This window comes from Trachymyrmex cornetzi, unplaced genomic scaffold, assembly GCF_001594075.2.
Source record: "Trachymyrmex cornetzi isolate Tcor2-1 unplaced genomic scaffold, Tcor1.1 scaffold166, whole genome shotgun sequence".
Classification (NCBI taxonomy): Eukaryota; Metazoa; Arthropoda; class Insecta; order Hymenoptera; family Formicidae; genus Trachymyrmex; species Trachymyrmex cornetzi.
This window is the reverse complement of record NW_017296266.1, coordinates 199193-224001: the sequence shown is the minus strand read 5'-3', so window position 1 is coordinate 224001 and position 24809 is coordinate 199193. Positions and strand designations below refer to the sequence as shown.

Genomic DNA, 24809 nt, shown 5'->3' with positions numbered 1-24809 from the left:
TAGACAAGAACATGAGATGCAAATAAGTCATTACGAGCGATTATATGCATACAAAAATTATATGTGCTCATCATCGTGATGAGTCTGATCGAGCAAGAAAGCGTGAACAAACACGAATGAAAACAAGACTTAATGACCACCTCTGATAATACAGTTTATATTTATAGAAGCAAATTGTTCGCTCGTGTTCGTTCCTGTTCGCTCGCTTGATCTGAATTCGATTTAACCTTAGCTATATTTATTATCCCATCCATATTTGTTACCGTAACTTCCGTAAAAATGGATATATTTTAATTAATGTTTTTTTCAATCGATGGAAAATTGAGGAAAATTAAGGAATAAGTCCATGTGTAAAAGTCGATAGAATTAAGGAGCTCCGAAATATATATATAGGTTTAAAGAAAAAGAAAAGTTTAAAAACACGAAAAAATCTCCATTTAACAAATTGCACTGGAGTTTCTAGGATCCCAATGACGTGTATAATTAGAGTTAAGAAGTGTATATGTGTATCTATATTACTTACTTTCACGGGTATGCAGAATATAATTAACAGAAGATCAGCTGTAGCCAGACCGCCCAAGAAAACGTTCGTCGGTGTCGCCGGCAATGGCCTGAGTCGACAAAGAGTCGAAGCAATGATAATGACGTTACCTGAAAAAAATTAAGATTCCTTGACCGTAAAGAACCAACGATATTGTTAGAGATTCTAAGAAGAACTTCCGAGGGAGATGACCTTCGGAATATTTTAAAATGAAATTAAAGAACTAAAGTTCTTAATAATTTTTCCTGGCTAATGTAAAATCAAGTAATATTGCGATTGCATTCAATAATTTACATTTGTCGATAGATTTAATATCGCAGATGAGCATTATTTTGTAATTATCTCTTGCGGATAATTGCAAAGTCGTTTACGATGGTGATGTTGTGAAAGTTAATTACTACAGGAAATAATCGAGTTTAAATAAATGATTTTCCGGGATCGATTTTATGCGTATATATTATTATATAACAAGCTTTATCTTATATCGTGTCGTCAAAAAAATATTTATATATTTGCACCGAGTGTGTTATTTATTTAATGATCTATTTAGTGGAGAGAAATGTTGATGTTATGATTAACTGATTACGTTGAGACAAATTTTGTCATTGTCAAAATCTGTCTCTCTCTTTTTGTTTCCAAATTATAATAACATAATTACCGAAAATCGAAGCATGTCTACCAATTGACCGCGTTTCATGAATTCCGGCTTCAAATCCCACACTTCAAATCCCAATTGTTGTTAACAATTATTAATAGCCATACGTCAAACGAAACAATTGCCGCGCTTTGGGAAACCGAGAAATACAGGAAACTGTGTTCGGTCGTGCAAATTAATGAAGGGTGATTCGAGATCCCTACAATCATTTGTACTCGAAATGACTTGTATTATACTGGTAACTTGTACGATAACACGACGCTGTGTAATTAAGAACATATTAGGCTCTGCTGCACTTTGCAAAGCGACGTTTGCTGCGGTTTCCATGCGAGAAACAGGATTTGTCGTTCGCAAATACTCTATTCACTACACCGTGTCTAATTTGTCTGTTTAAGACGAATTACGAGTATTACTTCGCTTCTATTTACCATCCAATTAGCGATTTTGCGGAACTGGAATGTCTCACCAGCAACATACGATAATTTTTTTTCCTTTCGTGATATATTCCATGATGAAAAATGCAACTACTCTGTAATTCTCACCGCAACACGAGTGCGATTTAATGTAAAGCATAGCATGTTACGTTGTTGTTCATACAGTAAATCACGAGCGAGAGAGTAAAATTTTCTGTTTCTCTGTTATTAATATAAGCGCTATGTCTTACGTTTCAACAATTGTTTTCTTTTTTAGACATATCGCGTAATTAACGATTCTGCAAATGTTTCTTTCGCGATTCTTTTATTGATCAAAACGAAAATATATATAGATACTCTTCGCTCTCTTTCTAGAATAAAAACAATTTAATAAGGACGCAATAATAAGTTAATTTAATAGCGATAAATGATTCATAACAATTGAAGTTTCAATATGTTTCAAAATTATTATTAAATTCACAAATTAATATTTTAATTTTAACAGTTTGACTCCAAAAGAATAAATATAAATTAATAATTGTAATATACACGTCATTGAAACGTATTTATAACGTTTCGCACAAATTTTGTAGTACTTTATTAACACGCAAAAAAATACGTTGCTACTCCAGCTAGAATTATTGCTGTTTTTTATATCTATGATAGAAAATTATATACAGAATTTATAGTACAAATCTAAATTCTATCTCTGCCATCTATATGATTAGATGCAATACATATCCAATATCGTAATACTTGTTAGAAATTTGTTTATTTTAGCTAATTTTTCGACTTAGATATATAATTTTCGCTATAACTGCAAGATCACTTTTTTGAGTGAAAATTTTTTGCAAAGTTTTAATGCTTAAATTAATTACGTTAAATAATTTATCGTAAAATTTCATTTGGATTTTTTTACGTATCATTAGTATATCAATAGTTTGGAAATTATTTGATTTATTGAGATTCTGAAACTAATTACACCGGTAAAACTTTAGATAAGTTAAATTAAATAAAATTGTTAGAAAGTTTGTCAAAATAGTTTGTTAAAATAGAGATTTAAACGAAGCCGCAGCTTGCTCGAATCTCTACTGTACAGTAGAAATTAATCTACGCTTTGAAAGTAAAGGGCTTTCGCTGTGTTAAAGTTATAGAATTCATAATACAGTACAATTCTGTGTACATACCACCCTAAATTACATTATATATTGAAATACAACAAGAAGCTATATCATATTAATATTCATGTAATATTAATATTCATTAAGCAGTTAAAGCATGGTTGAACTTACAATTACTTCATATGATTAGTCATGTCGATTAATTTAGGAAAATAGTCACGTAAAATAGATTTTACAGAGACAAGTCAATAAATTAAATATAATTTTCTGATGTAAAATGAAAGATGATACACTTAAATAATTATGTAAAAATTTAACGTAAAAGAGCAATAAGAATTAAGAAAAAAATTTAGAATACAATATATCTATTTTAAGATTTTTAAGAATCATTATTTCTTTACAAATAAAAACTTTACTTCTTTAAAAATATATATCTATATACATCTGTATATTTCACACGCATATTGTCCAATTTATTTAAAACATTCTCATTAACTTTTAATAATTTTGATGAATACTATAAACTTCGATTACGATACGTTGATCGATTCTGTGTAAAATGTGTTGATATTTTTAATTAAAAATGTTTGTATACATGTCTATTTGATTTATTGACTTATACATATACAAAAGCACGAAAATATTAAACTTACCGATTAATCCGAGAAAGAACGTCAAGGTGTAGACGACCAAAACAGGAGCCAATTCCGCCCATTCAAAGTGATTGAAGGAATCGTTGATATCGTAATCAGGAAAATCCGTCACGTTGGTGCTGTTCGATTGAACGTCGTCCACCAACTCATCAATGGCCGACATCACAGTGAGATTATCGAGGACCATTTTTATCGAAATCATGTATCGTTACTCCTAAATATATGTTATTGCCACGCGGCTTCATGTCTTACTAGGGTTGCCATCATTTTTAAAGACAATGCATGGAAACATGTGTACGTAATTAAGAGAAAGAAGACGTGTAAAAGAATCTATTTTTATTTGATGTTTATCGTCGTTTTTTGCACATTTCTATATAAATTTGGATTTGTTGTTTTCGAAGGGCATTTAAACGTAGTTACATGACAGTTATACGCGGAGTTGTTAGACTGCTCAACGAGAAGTAGGACACATGGCAACCCTAAGTTTTACACACGACCGAGCTTTCATGGAGCATTCCGCTAATTCCGGTACTGTCCAGGTATCCACACAAATTGAGTTTCCTTGTTTTCATCCTAGCGCGATTCGTCGTTGCTGAAAAAAGCAAAGAAAAACTGTTAGCCCGCAATAAGTGCAATATTTTATTTAATGAAGTACGTTCGTATAAACTGTCACAAATTGACAAGCGTATTTTATCTATCAATATAATCCATCACATCAAGATAATCCATTTTATTATTTGAAATATTTATTTTAAACTCAGGAAATAAAGAACATTAAATCTATCAAAAAATAGACATGTGAAAAAACATTCTATATAATTATTGAAAAATTAAAAAAGGAATCAATTAGAGAATATCAAAAGAAATATATAAAATGCAAAATTTCTTTTGTTTAATTTCCGAGAATCGGGTAAAACTTTAAGAGAACGAATTTGACGTAAACGTCCAATTGTTGCTATAATTTAATGCAAATCGCATTCATAAGTTCTAAAGGAAGCTTTGTGCCACAGGTACTTTATTCGAAGAAGGGCGCTATCCACAAAGACCAGCGGCAATTGTGTTCCCAGAAATTATTCGTTCTCTGTCTATCGACGCAGCGTTATCTACGACAAACGATCTCTTTAATGAAACATCAGCTTTAGCTTGACATATACGGGAACTAAGAGCCTGACAGCTCTACCTTAAGGTGGTTCTACAGTAAAGTGCCGAAAATTTGTGGTGTCTCATCAAGTGCCAACCCAAAATCACAAATATATCTGCATAATTTGGATAAAATATTAAAACTTGGTACGTGTATATTTTAATGAAATAATATGAAATAGACGATACTTAGTGTGCAAAATTAATGAAAAAAAGAAGTTGATTTCTTGTACAATTTGTTCTTGTAAAAATTCGCCATTTCAACATTAAATATCTTTCCAAAATGACCGATGATCTATTACTTCTTTGTACCATTTTACAATCGTAATTTCTTTAACTATCATAATCTCGTTTTTTAGAGAAATCTATGATAATGTTTGTATGCAATTAGTCAAAGAAGGCCTCTTATCTTTATCACTAGATTATACTATATCAAAAGTTACATTTTCAACATTATTTTCTCTCTTATTTCATCGATAACTTACCCTAGAATTTTGCATGCGTCAAGTTCGATACTTCAATTTCATTATATTAAAAAGTTAAACATTTCTACACGGAAAAAAAATTTTACTTCTTTCAAGAAAAAATTATTTAATTCAAGAAAATTTTCTCAAATAGTCCCTAGCAGGCATTTAAAATTAATTTATGAAACAATTTTTTCGTTACTAGTAAATATTTTTGATAACCCCAAGAAATTGCTTTTTGAAATAAAAATTATATTTTATAAAAAATAATCAATGTACGATTTCTAATACTCATGTCATAAATTTAAGAAAAATGTTCTCTTATTAACAACAATTAGATTCAAGTAATAACATTTACTAGATTTAATAAAACAATTTTCTACTGACAAGTAATTGTATTTTTATTAGAATAAAATATTTTCTTCATTGCTAAACTATTTGCTTCAGGATAATTTATTGGAACAAAAAACAAATTTATTGTGGCAAGTAATTAATTCTTTCAATCAATAAATTACAGTTCAAGAAAATATATTTACTTGAAACAAGTAAATTCTTTTGTTCCATGTATGGTAACTCGATTTACTGTAGAACCACTTTAAGTTGTGAACGTGTTGCGTTTCGCACGCAGGCGAACCAACAATCGTTTTCCGATCAATAATCGACATATGCCATTCGATTCGTCATAATGCAGCGAGATGCAGCCACTAAAACGCATCACATATGATTTATGCGCATAAATTTTCCGAGACAGAAACGCGTATCTGCAACGTTAATATCGAAAGTACACTTTGAGGAAAAGAAATTTATTCTGCAGAGAGAATGAAAAACATTTAGATCGCACGTAATGTCGTTTATCTTGAAATCGCTATTAGTACTTAGTTTCAGTTTCCTTTCGGATCTTGAATTCAGAAATGTAACAGTCTAAATAATTTTCAATCCTAAACTCATGGAATAATTCACATCGGAAGAAAGAGTTTTTAATTACAAATTATTTGAAGAAAATTTCAATAATTTTTCTCCAGCCACCGAAATTCCAAGCGTTTAGTTAGCTCTAATGCTCTGTTTTATTTTATACTTTTTCTATGTGACTTTTATATATTACAAGCAAAATTTAAAAGAAAGATTTCCTAAGTAAGATAAAAATCAAACTTTCCCAGATAATATGCATGTCGCACAAGACATCTTTTAAACATGAAACGTCTAAAAGACGTCTTTTAGATATCTTGTACAACATATATATATAAACGTTATCTGGGCTATATTCTTAATATATAAAATATTGAAATTTTGCTTACCCTACTTACACGTATGTACACACACGTGCACGCGCAAAATGCATAAAACCTGAGGTAATGCCTGGAATAAGACTGATTACTAAAGTACTGTGAAGTGACGCCTCAATAAATACCTAATCGCATTTCATTTAACAGAGCGACCGCATCTCGAGTCGAATCCTTCAAATAGAATAGTTCGCATGCTTTAAATACAGCTTTGTAATAAACATTTATATCAGGAAAACCACGGAGTTTACGTTTCCTGTCACAAATGTTTCCAATTCGTCGCAGTTCAACATTGTGCATCAAGTCTCGTTTGTAGATCGAGGAGTTTACTCAAACGTGATCGAATCGTGCCGCGATCGCTGGATATTGAATGCTAGTGCATTCCATGACGATGCGTCCATTTTTGAAATTGCATCATATTCGTTCATAATACTAAATAACATTTTATATCGCATATTATACGAACTTTTGCACTCACATTCAGTATTTTATACGTATGATAAAAAAATGGAATTTTCTTTTATAACAAAATTGTTTGTTTTATTATTATTATACATATATATTTGTGCCATTCCAAATAAATAAACAAATCAAATGTATTTCATTGAAATATGTATACTTTCGTCGTCACTATGAAAACAAATGATTCTTTGAAAGTTATAAGAAGGAATAATATTTTTCTTTATTTTATCACGCGTATAATTTTTATATACCCACATATATTTAATTATAGAAAAGAATTAATAAGTATCAGTATTAAATAACAATTAGCAGGCTGATATAATCATATTATAAAGGGAAAAAAATCAAAGATTTTTAAATTACTACGGCGATAGAGCTGCTTTAAAGTCGTCATTTGACACCTTTTCGGACTGTTGACATATCCGATGAAGAGCAAGGATTCTATTTCCGACGGAGAAAATCGAATTATCAAATACAACGAAGCAGCGGCACTGCAACTCGGGATCGCAAAATATATTACGGCCGCATCTGTAATGCATTTCCCAAGCGAACTATATTATACGAAAGGAAAACGAGAGAAAAATTATTTAAATATAATGATATGGTGTATAGCGAGTTAACTTGCGGTCTCGAGGCATATTTAACTGTGTTCTCTAATGATACAAAAAGACGCTATGTAAAACCAAACGGTTTTTTGCGATCCTTAATCTACGATTCGCAACTGCAATTTTCAGGCTACGTACATGTAGCTCGAGTATTTTAAAAGTCGTACACGAGATCGTCTGTAGAAAGAACTCGGGAGGCGAAAATTCCTCTTTACTTCCATTTTCTGGACTCGATATTATATAAAAAACTATAATATACATATTTTTGTACAACTACATATGTAATAATATTTTTATCATTTCACATTTTACTATTCTTGATTTATTAACTTATTAATTTATTAAACCGTCATAATTATTTTATTGTTACTCTTAATTTTTTACGATTTTGAGAAAAACGCGTTTAAAGTTTTAAGTTTTTACTTTTAAGCAATATTTAGATGATTTCTTTTGACTTACATGAAACCGTCTATTCCAAGGCTGTATAATAAATCTTCTGTCGACTCATTAATCCTTGTTAAATTGAATTTGGCTTGCCTACAATGCATTCTTGTTTTCTTCGTCATATTTTGTGCGGTGCGTTCCGCTTGTGCTATGCGGTACTCATCTACTTTTATTGCATACTGGTGCACATTTGGTTCTGCAGCAATTTCCATAGCTTGCATGATTTGTAATAATGACAATGTACCTTCATTATACAAACATGCTACAATTTGTACAATTTTTGTGCCACTATGTTATACTTTTGGAGCAATCTTCCAAATCAAATTATTTAGGCCCTCATTATTATGTTTTATAGGTGAAGGATAAAAAGATCTCGAGCAAAGAAACACGTACTGACATATACAGAAACGAACGAATGGAGCTCCGAGCCCTGCGGAGTTCATTTAGCGGCGCTTGATCAGCGTAACGCCTATTTCTTTAACACGCTATAACTTTTTTATTTTTGCGTATTTCGAGTTGTAACTTTAGAAAAATAATCTTTCATATATTATAAGAAAATGCAAAAATTGAAAAATCGATTTTTTTAACCCACCTAGGTATATGTAGAGCTTTATATATATAACTTCATAAAATTTATTAAATCTATTAAATTAAACTTATTAAACTTATTAATTAATTAACTTTATTTAATGTGTGACTCCCAATTTATTTATTATACATATTTATTTTTTTGTATTTATTATTTCAATGTGTGACTTACCATTCATTTTTTATTAACTATTTTTAAGTCTAGACCTCTCTCAACAAATTAATTTATTTTCAATATAATATATTATAGGATATACCGTATATGTGATAACACAAACTAAAGAAATCAAAGCCTTAAACGGTCTAGCTAGATCTTAATGCTTGTATGATTCTTGTGTGAATTTATATACTTTTAAATTGACTAGCAATTTAACAAATTTTTGGTGCTTATTCGCATCTTCGAAACAATCTTAATAATGTTGAATGACATATTAAAATCTGTAAATAATTAATTCTTAATTTATTTTCATTTGCGATTTATGCGCCTGCTGCGATCTTGAAATACACAAATTCACTCGATATTTAGCCATGCAACTCTTTGGGATAATTCTGAGTCTTGAAAAGATGCAGTTGGCGATCTCACTTGTGGATCGCAGCACGGGTCCACATTAATGAAACACATTAATGCGGAAAGTACTATAGGATTTATATGTTTTATCCTGCTGATAATGGCTACAAAGTTTAACCGAAATGTTCTTCTGTATTGAAACGTCTTCTTTGAGCTACTAAAAAAAATTATAAACAATTTATACATCGCTGATTACCATTAAAGAAATCTATTACTTCACTTATACGTAATATAAATATAGTTCCTTTTGACTACTCTCAGAGGAAGAGAAGAAAATTTGATATCTCTCTCTCTCTCTCTCGACAGAGGCGAAACTAGTAAATTCGATTATTTCGAAGAAAAACTTGGACACAGAATTTCCACTAAGGAAAAATCGACTCTGAATTCACTGCAGAGTTTGCGGTCGATGTGAAGCGCACGACTCATGGGATGCTTGCTATATCAGCGGGTTACATTAACTGCGTCCAACTACTACCATTCTACCAAATTCAATTTTAATGCTTTCCATGACCGGAGTTCGAATTAAGCCCTTCTAGTCTCGCGTTGGACGATTTTATTTCTCGCAGTTGCGGAAACGTGATGGAACGCGCGAGCAAAGTTCAACAAAGAGCCATCCACATGACAAATAGCCTTCTCCAATCAATGAAATAACCACACATTCTCTAATAACTCGCAAAAAAATGTCCGACGCACAAAAATATATTCTACTCAGGAATAAATAAAACGCTTCCCGATTTGACCTAAATGAGATATATTTGCGTCGGAGCAAATTTATGATATTGCGTAAATTGATGCATATGACACTCTGTCAACCTAAAAACGAGATTCGCAAATCGTTATATATATATTAAAAATGACATGCATTTGTCGCATAGTATCTAAGCACAGCATAAGCTCTAACAAGTAAAATATCTCAACAATTTGCTCACATACGACTGCGTGCGCGAACATTTTAGTAATATGCAAATAGCGTATACGACGCGACTTCTGCAGCATACCAAGAAATGACCTTGCAAAAAACAGAATTCTGCATAAAGATATTTATAATTCGTTCTACTAAGCATCTCAAGCTTTTAAAGTATTTAATATTTTTCAGAATGAATTTGATAAAAGAAATTGTTTCCGCAACTACAGAAAGAAACGCTGAATAAAGCTATGCATATAAAAGTCGCTTTTTTGATAAAAATGCACTGAAAACTCATATATATATATATATATCTTACGTTTACAATTCTTTAAGTAAAGTTATTGTATGTTAAAATTATAGAATTGTCTTAAAAATAATTATAAACATGTATTATTTCTCTCAAAATAATTCCTTGCTTATTCTATTTTTAATTTCAATCTATTATATCGTCTCATGAATTATTATATAAATTATCATAAGTAATCTCAAAAATATAAAATATTAAAATTGCGTTTTTTAAGCACAGAAATCCAGTCACGTATATAATGTTTTGCGCATGTTGCCTAAAATTGAATGTGACATATAGAAGAAAGAGAGAGAATAGCAGATAATCTGTAAATAGTCACACATCAGCAATCTGTTAGAGTGAGAACATTTTCAAATTTTACGATAGTAAATGTTTCCGCATCGACAAATATTATGTGCCAGTTCCAGTATTAAATCCTATATATATTACTGAAGGCTAATTTTATCTGTTTATACAACCTCGTTTGTACAATAGTAGTCATAAAAGCATACTTAATAGAATATAAGGTCAGAATCGATTTATGATAAAATCTATTTCACATATAAACATCAATGTGTCATAATAAATATATCTTATTTTTCACAATTTATCTCGATATTAATTGACGTATCAATGGAATATTTATTAGGTAATACACGATAGTTCCTAAAGCAATAAATTGTACCTCACATAATTTTACGTTTATATTTTCGTCTTGTATGCCCACGCGATAACAACAATAATTTAAGTTGTTAGCAGTACTATAATCAAAATCGCGTACACGAAAAGCATATTCGCGTATAGTACTTGAGAAAATTGCAATAAAACTGACTTTGAGTACAAATGAAGATGTAAACTGTTTACGTGATAAATTGCTTCAATGAATTGCGTTTACTAAACTCCAGACAACCTTTGAATGTTTTGCTTATTTAATCAAATCTTCAAACCTTAAACTGGTATTTTCTGCAACTAGACTTTGTAACTCCTAACGACAATGTCGGAAAGAGTTATAAAATCTCTCGTACTATCATAATAGTATATAGACAATTGTTTCATCAATTTTTCTGTTGCGAGGCTGTCTACATAAAATATAAACGGAATGAAAGATTTAGATAAATGATGATTATGAAAAGCAGAATTGTTATTAAATATAAATCAACACGCAATGAATCGAAGAAAATTTGTTCGACGAGAAGGAAAACCACTAATGAAGGATTGAAAAAGCGTCGTGCACAATTAACCGAACATTCTAATACAATCAAAAGAAGCGTTATCGAAAACGTCGCGGCAATTCCGTTAGTGGGATTACGTGTTCGTCCTCATCATTGAAATTAATCTACCGGTAACGAATCTCTACGTGAGAATCATTCGAAATGCTAAAATTATTAGCAGAACGTGTCTTTCGTCTAGAGAAATACATACGAGTTTTACAGATGAAACCTATTTCATATCGGATTACGATCGAACGGGAATTATATTCCCTTCCACGGAGAAATTTGTGTTATATTTCCGATTTATCTAGTTATCGTTCTCTACTTACAGCATTTTATTTACGTTGAAAATCTTTCTAGTCTAATTTTTTGTCTCGCTAAGCCGTTGAAAATGCATTTAGAGTGGATCGATTTGCGTCTTTTTATAAATTTTCCAAATAATTATAAAATACCACATGGATGCCTTTTATTTCTTAATATCACGTATTTTTTTATAAGTTACAGTGCATAGAAAGAACAACTTTACTGAAGTATCTAAAAATTTAGCTAGATACAGATCTGAAAATAATTTTGTCAGTCTATCAAAATAAATGCAGGCCACTCGGGCTGATCGCTAGAATATCAAAACTTTTTATAGCATTATTTATTATACTTGAATGTCCTACATAATTATTTTAATGGTCCAACCAAAAATTATTTTCACATCTGTATTTAACTAAGTTTTTAAATACTTTAATAAAATCTTTCTTACCGTATGAAACAAATATAAATAAACTATAAAAGTAAGGCTCAATAAATTTAAAAAAACAGAAAGAGAAATTTTACGAGCCTAAGAATAATCGTTAAAAATTAAAAATTGAAAACGTTAATAAATAAACATGTCATTTAGTTAAAATATATAAAACTTTAATTTGCCGGCAATAAACAACAAAACAAAAACAAACGTTTCGATCTCTATTGAATCATTATCAATGTTAAAATAACAGTGATATTATTATATCTTAGGCTCGTTTTCTCTTTCTGTTTTTTTGAATATAAATAACTTAAAATTTATTATTTAAAATCATTTTTTTATAATTTCCTTTAACTAGACAGATTTTTGCATAAATGAACTAATGCGTAATCTCACGAGTGTACAGACTGATATTTCACCGCGATAACGTATATCATCGTTGATTAAACGGCGCGAATCCCATCACGCGTGACGGCGATTTTAATTTAAGGCCGTCAACGCAGCGCACGGTAGATCGATAGATAATAGGCCAGGCTTCTAAAGATTACACATACAAGATAATACCTACAGCATTTAAACATACTTATATATATGTGCATGCATTCAGCGCACGGTAGATCGATAGATAATAGGCCAGGCTTCTAAAGATTACACATACAAGATAATACGTACAGCATTTAAACATACTTATATATATGTGCATGCATATTTAAGCATAATACAGAAAGTATGTAATTCACATTTTATCCGGTTTTTTACCTCGCTTCGCGACTTTGGGCGACCGACAGATAAGCCGTTATTTCAGCTACGCTGATTTCTGTCATCGCGAGCAATCGTCCCAGGCCAGCTGGCAATGGGCCCGCACCTCCTTTCACCCTTTTCCACCACGTGCAATGTCGTAATCCGAACAGACACGTGGAGAGATGCGAACATTTTATTTTCGTGCAATTGTAAGTTCTCACCGATCGTCGAGCAGTTAGTTGTCCCGACATACAGGGAAACGTTGATACAGAAAAATACGAAATTTTTTCACGTTCAAGAGTTTAAAATGCTGATGACAGAGAATAAAACGTGATTATCATAGTGGACGAAGGCTATACAGACAAAAACTTTGAAAATTTAGCTACTTTAACTTTTAAAATAAATATCACTCTCTGAAGAGTGAAATGTCGCTCTTAAAAATTAAAAATTGAGTCTCTCTTTCAAGACTGACTTAGTTTTCACTCTTTTGAGTGATTCCACTCCAAAGAATTCAGAAAGTAGATTTGAAAATAATTTTGTTCAACTTTCAAAATAATTGTGTAGAACACTCAAGCCATGATTACCAGAATATCAAATTTTTTTGCAGCATAGCTCATTATGTATGAGTTTCCTATATAATTATTTTAATAGCAACAAAGTTATTTTCAAATCTACAACTGGCTAAAATTTTCGGTACATTTCAGCAAAATTATTTCCGTATAATACAGAGAAAACGTATATATAACCGCACCCAAACAATAGTCTTCCACGACTTATACGTTTTTCTCTACCTTTTTATACTCACAACTACAACAATCACATTCTTTGCCATCAGTCTAAGATGGATAAAGACGAAGTCACGCGAATGCTCATTTCCGAAATGATAGAAAGTTTCACAATCGACTCTAAGTTTAATAACTTTACACCTTCCCATATCTTCTCCTATTGTTAAAATATAAGCTAATTTAACTTTGCAAAATTCTGGGGCAAAATCTTTCCCGAGTTATGTCACGTATGTGAGATCGACAGAAATCTTTGTACCAACTAAGGGCTCCTACAGGCGAGAGATTTTGTAGCGCCACAATCGAAAACGCCGAACCGTTCATCATGCATTTCTTTGTTCGCGCCATGAATTCGCCCATCTGAACGCATCCACAACGCTTCTTGTCGCGCCACGAAGTGACCCATATGAACATATTCATAACACTTTTCTGTAGCGCCACAGAATAGCTTCGTATGAATAGATCTACGCTTTCGATTGTATAACGCTACGTCTGTAGGAACTCTAATCGACACTGCATAAATTTGAGATTACTAACTTCACCGGTTGCTTCGGTGTCTTTAAAAATCGATTTATTATGCAAATATGACAAATTTCAACATGCAGAAAATCACAGTTTTTATCCATATTACGAGATGACCACGAGATGATTATTTTTTTCACATTAGAAGTTGTGACGTCATTTTTCGAATATACAAACTGGATAATATCGCACTCTTTTATATTTCGTTGTTAAATTTCCATGCATTTTTTAATTATCCACAGATGTTACGAGGTAAAAAAAATTGCTGTATAAATCTCTTTACAGTCACAACCTATCAAGTCAATTATAAATCAACCGGAGAAAAGAAATCTCTATATGTCTATGCAAATTTTATCAGATATTCGATTAATTTGCAACAGTCAACTGTTACAGGATGCAACAACAGTTTTTCAAAGTCCTATGGCAGAATAGATTGAAAAGCCACGATGGTGACAAAAAAAGAGAGAAAGAGAAAAGATTTGCATGCAAATTGATCGCGTCTTTCCCGCACCGATTCAATGATATCTCGATTACGTTTTTCATTCCCGTGCGATTTGCAATTTATGCCGCACAGGGCCATTCTCCTCCGGCAGTAGTGGAACAGATAAGCTTCGCTCATCACCACCTGATCGTCATTCGCGAGATATCCGCGATAACGTCGGTAGTGTCGTGATTTATGCTCCTAAACAAGTACCACGTGTCGAACATAAATTTATATTTATAGAACAAAGCGCGTGAACGCAGCACTGCGGCTTCGCCTGTACTCGTCTACGGAAGACAATCGATTAACACTTATAAAGTCGAGGAAAGAAGCTGAAAGGCGCTTGAAATCGCCGGCCACTTTGCGAAGTGCTAATTTTATTGCTTTAAGAGCTTTATTGCTACGACTTTAAGAGCGAGTTAATAAAGAGAAAGGGCGTTTTGGACACAAAGATACTGAAAATGGTAACACTAGACTACAGTTTGGTTCACTTGTATGTGTGTGGAATAAGAATTTCGATATTCAAATATCTCTCGCATTTACTTAAGTGGCTCTCTGTATTTGTCTGATTATTCAAGAGTCATTTCTCAAACTATTTTCAAATTTAATTATATATCAACCCTATCTCATTGCTGCTATTTTACCAATTGTTAAATTATCGTTTGTTTAATATTGTTAATGTAATTAAACAAACTTGTTAGTGTAATTAAAATTATATGAGTCAGTCTCACAAAAATTTTAAAAATACTATGATTATTGATGACAGTTACATAGATATTCTTAAAATAACTTGGAAAATTGCCTGTCACGTGTGGACAACTTTTGAGAAGAGTAAAAACGATTTTAGATCTATATAGTAGATCAAACTCTAGGAATACCACGAGTGTGGCAATTCAAGCTGACTACAAAGTCCAAAGTTTCTTTCATTCAAGCAACTGAAGCCATTGCTAAGAGGTACTAAATTTCTGATAGTTTATTCAACAAACTTATTACTGTTATTTGTGAACGTATTAAAATAAAAGATACGATACGGCGACTGTCCATTTTCCAAATGAATAATCTAGAAGAAAAGTTCACAACAAATTAATCCTCGTTTTGAAAAAAGTAGTTATCGAAACTGGGAACAGTCCAATACAGGATGTAACACAATTAAAATTTCTCTCAATAGTTGTTATAAAATAATTTGTTAAGACATTTTATAAGTCGGAAAAATAAGAAAAATATAATTGTGATAAAATTAAATAAACATATAATAGACGTAATAAATGTGCGCTATACATAGATATATAATATATTTATATAGATTATAGATATAAAGATACGATATATTTATAATATATCATATATTAAAATATTCAAATAAAAGTTTAACAATAATTCTAAAAATCGTCTTTTCATGTCATTGATAACAGAGATATTTCAACGATAACGAAAATATTCGGGTTGAAAAAATCTTTTGCTACAAAATTTATAAAGATATCAAGTTACTTTACAAATATATTATCTTAAAGCTATTATTCCTCGCATCATTCGCAACAAAAATAGCATAAAATTGTATCAATGTAGCATCAATTTCCGCACGAACTTTCCTGTTCTTTAAACCGCGAGATCGAAAACGATACGCTAGGGAGTATCCTTTATTCGCCCTAATTTCCCTTCCTGTCTGCTTCACCGAGTGCGTCGTATCTATAGCTGTAAGTCAACTTACATCAGCCAACAATCATGTGTCCTATGTAAACGCATATACCTATTTATGAGATCTGTCATGAATAGCTTACTCGAATACGTGTCTATTGGCAGAATGAAAAGAAAAAAAGAAAAAAGAAACGGGTAAAGAGAAAAAATTGAACCAGAAAGAAGGATCGACGTGGTCTCTAAGCGATGAAAATCTCGCGGCTATCAATCTGCAATAAAATAAATAAATTGAGGAAAAAAATCGAGACGGAATAATTTATTTTGTGAAAAATTAAATATGCGACTTTCCAAAGTAAAAACTCAATATTTGTACATGAATTTTTTTACAGCTAGACGAATATTTCCGAGAAAGAGAACATTCCGCATTATTTGAATTTTTTTTAAAGTAAAAACTTTCCTCTCTCATTTTGCAATCGTTATCTGTTAATACCACGTTGCGTTGTAATAGTAGGTAATTTCGACAACATTTCTTAAAGAATTTTTAAGCTTTCTAAAGGTTTAAAGTCTTGGCTGTAATTGTAAATGTTGATACCTAAAACGCAAACTGTTATCATCGTGAATAGTTATGTACAACTAAACGTTGCATTTTTTATTTAAATTTTCCTGAAGCAGTTTTCTAGTGCGTCTGAAAATTTTGTTCCACTGTTTTTTCAATGCTTAAAGATATTAACAATTACATAATTACAAGTTTATTTACAATAAAAAGAAAGAGAGAAAGAGAGAGAGAGAGAGACTCGATTAATTTTAGATATAATTTCTTGTCTCTTAATATTTAGGTGTTAGTATGATACATTATTTTGATTAATCTTAATATAACGACACGATACATATTCTAATATAAGTCTCGCATATAAATTTATATCATAATTTAATATCTAACAAAAATTTTCAAAACGATACAGATAAAAAATGTAATTATAAATTATATAAGTAATTTCTTACCAAGAAAATTTTAATGGGAACTTTCGATCGTTATGAACGAATAATTTTAATATTTCCAAATGAGTATCACAATACAATGAAAACGTACTAAAGCTGACCATATAATTGCAGTAACAAAGTTTCCATGGAATTTATTATGTGGCCAAGTTAGCAAGAGAAATTGTAAGAGCGAATATTATTATTTGTTGTCTCTCGTAACGATGTACTTGAATCATGTACTGTATAATCCTTACTCTTGCTGCAAGGTTTTATGTCTTCTTTTCCAGAAAATAGCCCATAGCTACCTGATGTTACCGTGGAAAATATTACGACAAAAGGATCGAGCCGGATAAAATCGATGATAAAGATGATATCTAAGGAAACGGTTCTATTTTATCTTGTTATATGTTTCTGTTCAGACAGTCTGAGTTAAAAGTGTAAAATTAAAATACAACGAAGGCTTGAGAATTCGAAGGCAGGAGAACAACTAAATGAGAGATATGCTTAGATCTATTTTTGTTCATCTCGCCCGCGACGCAGTATTGTGTCGAAGAGCTCGCAATATATGCCGCAAATCACACCCGTGTCATTCCAGCCGTCAATTCGTGCCGCTTCTAAATAAGTGTTATTAACCACTTAATCCAATCGGTTTAATCAATTCGAATAACTTCCGCAACGTGTTTCTTTTTTATTACGACGTTTATCCTCGGATGGATGGACTGACAGGTGAAAAGTCTTCTATTGATGAAACAGAGAATAAAACGAGACATTAGAACGATGTTACAAATGAAACGTGTAATGAGAAAAAAGTGAAATCCTCGAGTTCATTAACGACTATAATGCGTTCTATTTATTAAGAGACCAACGGAGCAAGGAGTGAATCAACTTCCTTAAAAACGGACGGAAGGAACAACAATGAAGCTACGAACTAAATGAGAGCCCCGGAGAGCTTCGAAATGATTCAGACGGGACCCATTCAACTTTACGAAGCGGATCTGAAGTACTCTCGAATTTCGAACAAAGCAAGGAGGATTAAGTAGCAGCTCTGTCTATTGCTCTCTCACAGGCGTTTGATATTCATAGATATTTCCGATGAACAATCTAGTTGATTGCCGAACTCTTTAAGTATTTGTTCACTTAATATTTATTGAAACGCACTTAATATTTGCCGAGCTTAATATTTGAGGAGCAGACTTTCAAAATGCGTTTTGTCCAAAATTTTATTGTCTTAGTTAGAGATGGCGTAGTATTCAGTGTTGAATAATTTATATAATTATAAGCTACTCTGAGATGTTCAGAAAGCATTTTTTCATCTTTAATTTATATGCTGAAAAAACAGACATTTCGAAGTAAATGATTATATTTTATAATTAATGACAAACAAAATGCATTTGTTTAACATTTTTAGCAATTGTTTAGCATGTTGTTTTGTTTAATATTTTGCATTGATTGGCATATTGTTATTTTCAATAAAGTGCGCAATTTTCTTGTGTGCGTAGTTTCTTTCTTTCTCGTTTTCTGAATATTTTGGACAAAACGTATTTTGAAAGTCTGCTCCTCATTTATCATTTAGCTTAAATTGTTTAACTTTTTAAAGAGCATATTTAACATTTATCGAATTCAACGATTATAATCAAGTTATTATACGCTCGACAGCGCTCACGATTCGAAACTCTTCCTTCGTTACAAATAACGAATTCTTTTTCGCAATATTCGTAACCTTTAAAATATTGAGTTATGCAAATAAGAATGAGACAAACGGTCGTAGGTGGAGGCAGAAGTATTCGTTCGGACGTAAAAGTATTACACGAAGCAAAAATACACTCCGCATTTCATACACACAATTCGCAAAGCTTCCTCCAAGATCCAAGAATCTGCTTGCTTATATTTTATTATATTTTTCTCGGTAAATAACAGGAAGAGAAAATCTCCGCTCCGTTTTAGACGTTATCTACCATGACATATTTAAATTCATATTTTACGAATTTAATTCATATTTCAAGCACAATGAAATTCAGTCGTCTCGATTAATCTTCGATGCGTGATGCTCCGAATGCATATAAAACGCGGGAACGTGTTCTTACTACCTGTCCGCGACTCTGCACTTTACTTAGAAAAATGAATCTCTCCGCACGAGCCAAATGCAAAGAGATAAACACGTCGGGGAAGATGAACGAACGATAATCTGTTTGGCAGTCAACCCGGTTAAATATTTTGTGAAGGAGCAGCGTGTATTAAATCTTACAATACATATTATTTTGCACACAACGCAAAGTGTATTAACTGTTCAAAAAAATTTTATTAACACGCAAAAAAGACGCGAGAAAGACACGGAAAAAAATAATGTTATTCTAAAGTATTTAAAAATTTAATTATATACAGAACTGAAAATAATTTTGTTCAACCATCACAATAATTTGTAGAACACAAAATGGTTGCTAGAATGTCAATATTTTTTACAACATTACTTTTACAACATTCTAATTATTTTAATACTTGAGCACATAATTATTTTGATAGTTTCACAAAATTATTTTCAGATTTTTAAGTAATTTTTTAGTTAAAAATTGTCACGTCAAGAATTTATTATAAAATCATCGTCAATGACATCATTATGATTTTTCTTAAAATGGCTTTAACTTGATGTCATCTTGGTTTTATATTGATTTTGTGTTTCACCTAAGAGGTAGCTAAACTTTTTAATACTTCAGCAAAACCATTTTTCCACATTAAGGATATATCTCAATCAAATATTTCCACGAATTAAACGATTGAAAAAGCTTCTTTTAATATAAGAACACAAAAATCTGTTTTTAATCAAAAGAGACATGGCTTAATCGACTTTCGTAATCACGGATGAGGGTATTAACTTAATTCATTAAAAGAAACTCAAAATAAACGCGCATTAAGTAAGCCGATTACAGAAACTACGGCGCAAATTATGGAAAAATTTATGCTCATAGATATTAATCACTTGTAAGAAAAGCAGAAAATTTTTGAGAGATTTTTACAAAATCAGGAATTAATGGGTATGTGTAGGGTAACTCTGGTATATATGCCGCACCTATCAAAAACTTAATTTATTAAGTATTATTTACTATGTTTAAAATAAACGAACTATATCAGTAAAAACTTTGTACTGTCTACTACTATGAAAAAAATATTAGAAATCCGAAATATTTAGTTTTTGTATTAAAAAATAAACTTTTTGAAATATCTTGCATTTTTGCTATATATAGATAATGAATGGGATATATGGCAAACATGCAAGGGTTTCAACAAACTAAACAAAGAATACGAAAGCAAAGTACTTATATTTTGCTCTATACAACATGCTTTACTATTCCTCTACACGTATGTATCACGAAATAACCACTAGGTCTTTTACACGCCTTACAGTAATCATTTTATGTAGATTATAATTTATGATGATGCTACTTGTTACACACACAGTGACAAATCGATTCAACTCACATATAATTTCATTAATATTAACAGTAAGAAGCTGAAATTATAACTCAATACTAATAATAACATAAAGGCATGTAACAGAGTAGTTGCGAGAAAATTACCTCCATTCCTTCTATTTTTTCTGACTTCCGCGGCATAAATCCCAGCGCGGCGTATATACCGGAGTTACCCTATACAAAAAGTCAATGAAAAAGAGTATAATACGGAAAAAGCAATTTTACCATCCAAAAATTTAATTAGATGTAGATCTGAAAATTATTTTGTCGCGGACTATCAAAATAATTATATTCCAAGCAAGATGATAAATTTTAATTACGCCTTATTGATGTTAAGATGTCATTAAGACGTTAGAATGTCATCTTGTTACTTAAATTAGAACAAAATTTAATGGATATATATACGAGAGAATTTTTTTTAATTTGAAAATATATAATAGTAGTTGTGGTACACACAATATAATATTCTAAAGATTTTTAATATGCACTTCAGTAAAATTAATCAAACTTATTTATATATTTTATTATAGTTTTATTAATGAATGAGAGAAGTTTACATAAAATTCTTCGAAATATAATGTTGTCCCAGGACCGCTATATTTTCAGGGTAAATTATAAGAAAAAATTCTCTCTGTATATATAAAGTATATACACAAAGTATATAAAAAGCCTGATTGCGTTAATTAAAATTCTAATTTAAAATCAGAATTTTCTGATTGAATCTATTAGAATTCTAGTTGAGATAACCAGAATTCTGATCGATATCAGAATCTTCTCGTTCGTTTTCTCGAGAAATTTTTCTCAACGTAACACTGCAAAAAGTATTCACAGTCTAACAATCAACTTGAGTCTTAAGTAATTATTTTAATAGTTTAATAAAATTATTTTCAAATCTGTATTTAGCTGTAAAATTTTTGATTATATTAGCAAAACTTTCCGTGGACGATAACACTTTATTTGTTGTAGAATCGAAAATTCATTATGTTAAAACTTGTATTAAAAATGAACAAAAGTACTCATAGATCCAAAGAACGAAAAGTTAAAAAGGTAAAGTGGTAAAATTTCGAACATGGTACAATTGTGAACAAAAGATAAATAAAATTGAATCCAATTTTCGAGATTCAAGTTTGATAATTCTCTCATTGTATGGAGGATACTGAAAAGAAGCAACCAGAAAAAAATCAAACTTAAACTTCGAAAATTGGATTTAAATCTTATTTCGCTCAGAATTGTATCATATTCGAAATTGTATCACCTTATCCTATGTTTAAAGACATAAAACACTTCAAAGGTGAAGGTGAAAATTCCGGAAGTGAATAAAGAGAAGCCCCGATCGAAATATTATTTCGTCGATGCGAACATTGATAAAAAAAAAACGCTAATAATCAACGCAAAATGTTATCACTGTGACATATTACGCTCTATATCACGACATATCACATTCATTATAAATGTTTTATTCATCACGAGTGATCTCATTATATCGTCACATAACTTCAAAGTACATGCGACTTCGAAGTATATGCTAATGACGCCGTGACAAAGAGCGTCGAGAATCAATTTCCGTATTAATTAACGAAATGCAAACGATGGAGAATTCGGTTGAAAGGAAGAGCGGTACCTTCGCTTCCGGTCGAAGTCGCTCCGTCGGCACACTGTCACTTGACTCGCCGTCGCGCGTCCAACTTCTCGTCGTTTCAACACAATTCGCGAATTTCCACAGCACAATGACGGCGGTGGTCGCTCGCTACCGTTGGAGAACGGGGTGCGAGGAAGAAGGTGACGTCCAGATACGGTAAAAGGGACACTCACTTACATGTGTCGCTCGAGAAAATTGGCCCAGCCGCGGGCGGGATGACACGACTCATCTAGGCGCCGATTCTAAACTGGAAACAGAGCGCGCCGCGCGAACGAACGAACTGCCCGCCAAGCCGAGTGACGACGGACGAGCTCGAGAACGGCCGAAGAACCGCGAAAAGTCGCCGGCGCGGCGCGACCGCTCATGCTGAAACAGAACGATAAGTCACGGTAACGTTAAAATTATGTTAAAATGAATTAAAAAAGTAATGATCAGTAATTAATATTATTGTAAAGGCTAAGATGCACTGATGATGGCTCGAATGGATGCCGAAACGTATGAATTTTAATAATTAATAAACTTATTCATCGCAAAATTTACAGCGACTATACTCTCATTAGCCCTTGTTTATGGTTTTATTTAAAATGAATTGTTATTGATTGAAAAATAATTCTTGGGCCGGTATTAATAGTCAGATCTTATATTCAAGACCGTCTTAAGTACGGTCTTAAGGAGTCACGAACCAATCAGAGGGTCGCGTTAGCGACTTAAAACATTACTTAAGACGGTCTTGAAATAAGAATCGACTATGAACACCGGCCTTAGGCCCAGTTTCACAACTCATGCATGGTTAACTCTTAACCGAGATTCAACTTATTCATTATCTCTTTCCAATTCTAAAATTGAAAGAAGATGAAAAATAAGTTGAACCTTGGTTAAAAGTTAACCATGAGTTGTGTGAAACGGCCTTAGTAATAATTTTGAAGCTATTTTGAGATGTTATTTTAATATTATAGGTAATATTATTATCGTGATATAGGATTATTAACGTGATGTTACAAATTCTTTGAAACATTCTTTGATTGCCTAGCAAACGAGAACGGATTGGATTGGATAAATCCATATGAATCAAGTTTTCGAATCCGCGTAATTCGTGAAAAAGGTATTGAATTTTGTAGAGACTGAATACACTGAATCCGTTTCTATACGTCTAGATAAGAATAATAATGTGAATTTTAGTGGATTTATATATAGATTCAGAAATGAAATGGTAGTCTGCGATCCCAGAAAGTGATTTATCGTTGGAAAGTATGCACCAAGATAATAATCACAGATATATGAATGAGCCCTAGTACTACCCAGAGTATACAACATTACGGATTCACGGCAACAGGGTATGACTCCCGGATAACCTGCATTGTGGCCAGAGTCTAGAAATTACCTTGTCGCCGCAAGTTGTCACACACTCTGTATATCACACCGGAGTTTTTGTTTGGGAGGTAAGGACTTATGTATATTACCTCGTTGCGTGATTTTCAACGATATCACTTGCCGAAATCGCAATTAGTGACTAGTACTTGGTGGATCTCTCATGTTAGACAATTCTTTAATACCGCGCGTTAAATTCAAACGAATTAGTTCATTGCGTTGAATATTGGGTAAGATACCAAAAGTGAATTACTAATACATAATTACGGATTCAACCGGATTGATCGTATGTTTCATTTCTATGCACATTGGATGAGATACAGAAAGTAAATAACCAATCCATAATTACTAATTCAAGCGAATTACGAATAGAAAAGAATTTAAAAAATTCAAAAACTTGATTTGACATCACTTCAATGAATAATTTTCAACATTTTTCAATAATTTCTCGTTTGCTGGGTGGTTATAGTTCGTAAAATTCTTTCTTTTGATTGGTCAATCAAATATTTCGAAATATTTATGAGATTTTGGATGCGATTCCGTTTCACGCATGAATACTCATAATTAGAGTTCTTAATTTTCCAGAAAAATAAAATCGAGGATAAAATATTGGATTTCTTTTGGTTTTTTTCTGAAAAATACGGAAAAATTTTAAAAACACTCCCTTAAAGTGTTCTTAATTTTCCGGAAAAATAAAATCGAAGGAAAAAAATGTGTATTTTTCGGTTTTTTTCTGAAAAATACGGAAAAATTAAAAAAATACTCTCTTATAGTATTCTTAATTTTCCGGAAAAATAAAATCAAGGAAAAACCTAAATTTTTTCCATTTTTTCCGAAAAAATACTTTTTCGTTTATATTTGAATTTAATGACAGAATGTTGCTTTAAATTATTTTAAAAAGTTATTTTATTTTAAAAAAATAGAAGATTTGTCTCAAATTTCAAATACAATGATACGATTGACCGATAACAAAGTACAAAATACTAGTATTTTTTGTTACACACAAAGTATACTTATATTATTTGACATCTATAATACTTTTTCAAAAAAGAAGTACTTGCTTATAAATTGTCTATCTTCTTTATACATATATATTCTTCTATATATATATATATATATATA

General features: G+C 31.5%; 1 protein-coding gene across 4 annotated transcripts in view; it reads right to left on the bottom strand.

The window, feature by feature from the left end:
* Positions 1–22504, bottom strand: part of LOC108759076 (pyroglutamylated RFamide peptide receptor) — a 90605-nt gene extending 68101 nt beyond the window's left edge. For all 4 annotated transcript variants that reach the window (XR_001939981.1, XM_018504376.1, XM_018504374.1 and 1 more), the window contains exons 1-3: positions 22302–22504; positions 3384–3975; positions 524–651 (exon numbers count right to left, since the gene is read on the bottom strand). Coding sequence is in view for 3 of the 4 variants with exons in the window: in XM_018504376.1 (XP_018359878.1) it covers positions 524–651; positions 3384–3585 (330 nt within the window). In the remaining variant the exon portion in view is untranslated. The remainder of the gene's footprint in view (positions 1–523; positions 652–3383; positions 3976–22301) is intronic.
* Positions 22505–24809: the final 2305 nt, after the last annotated feature.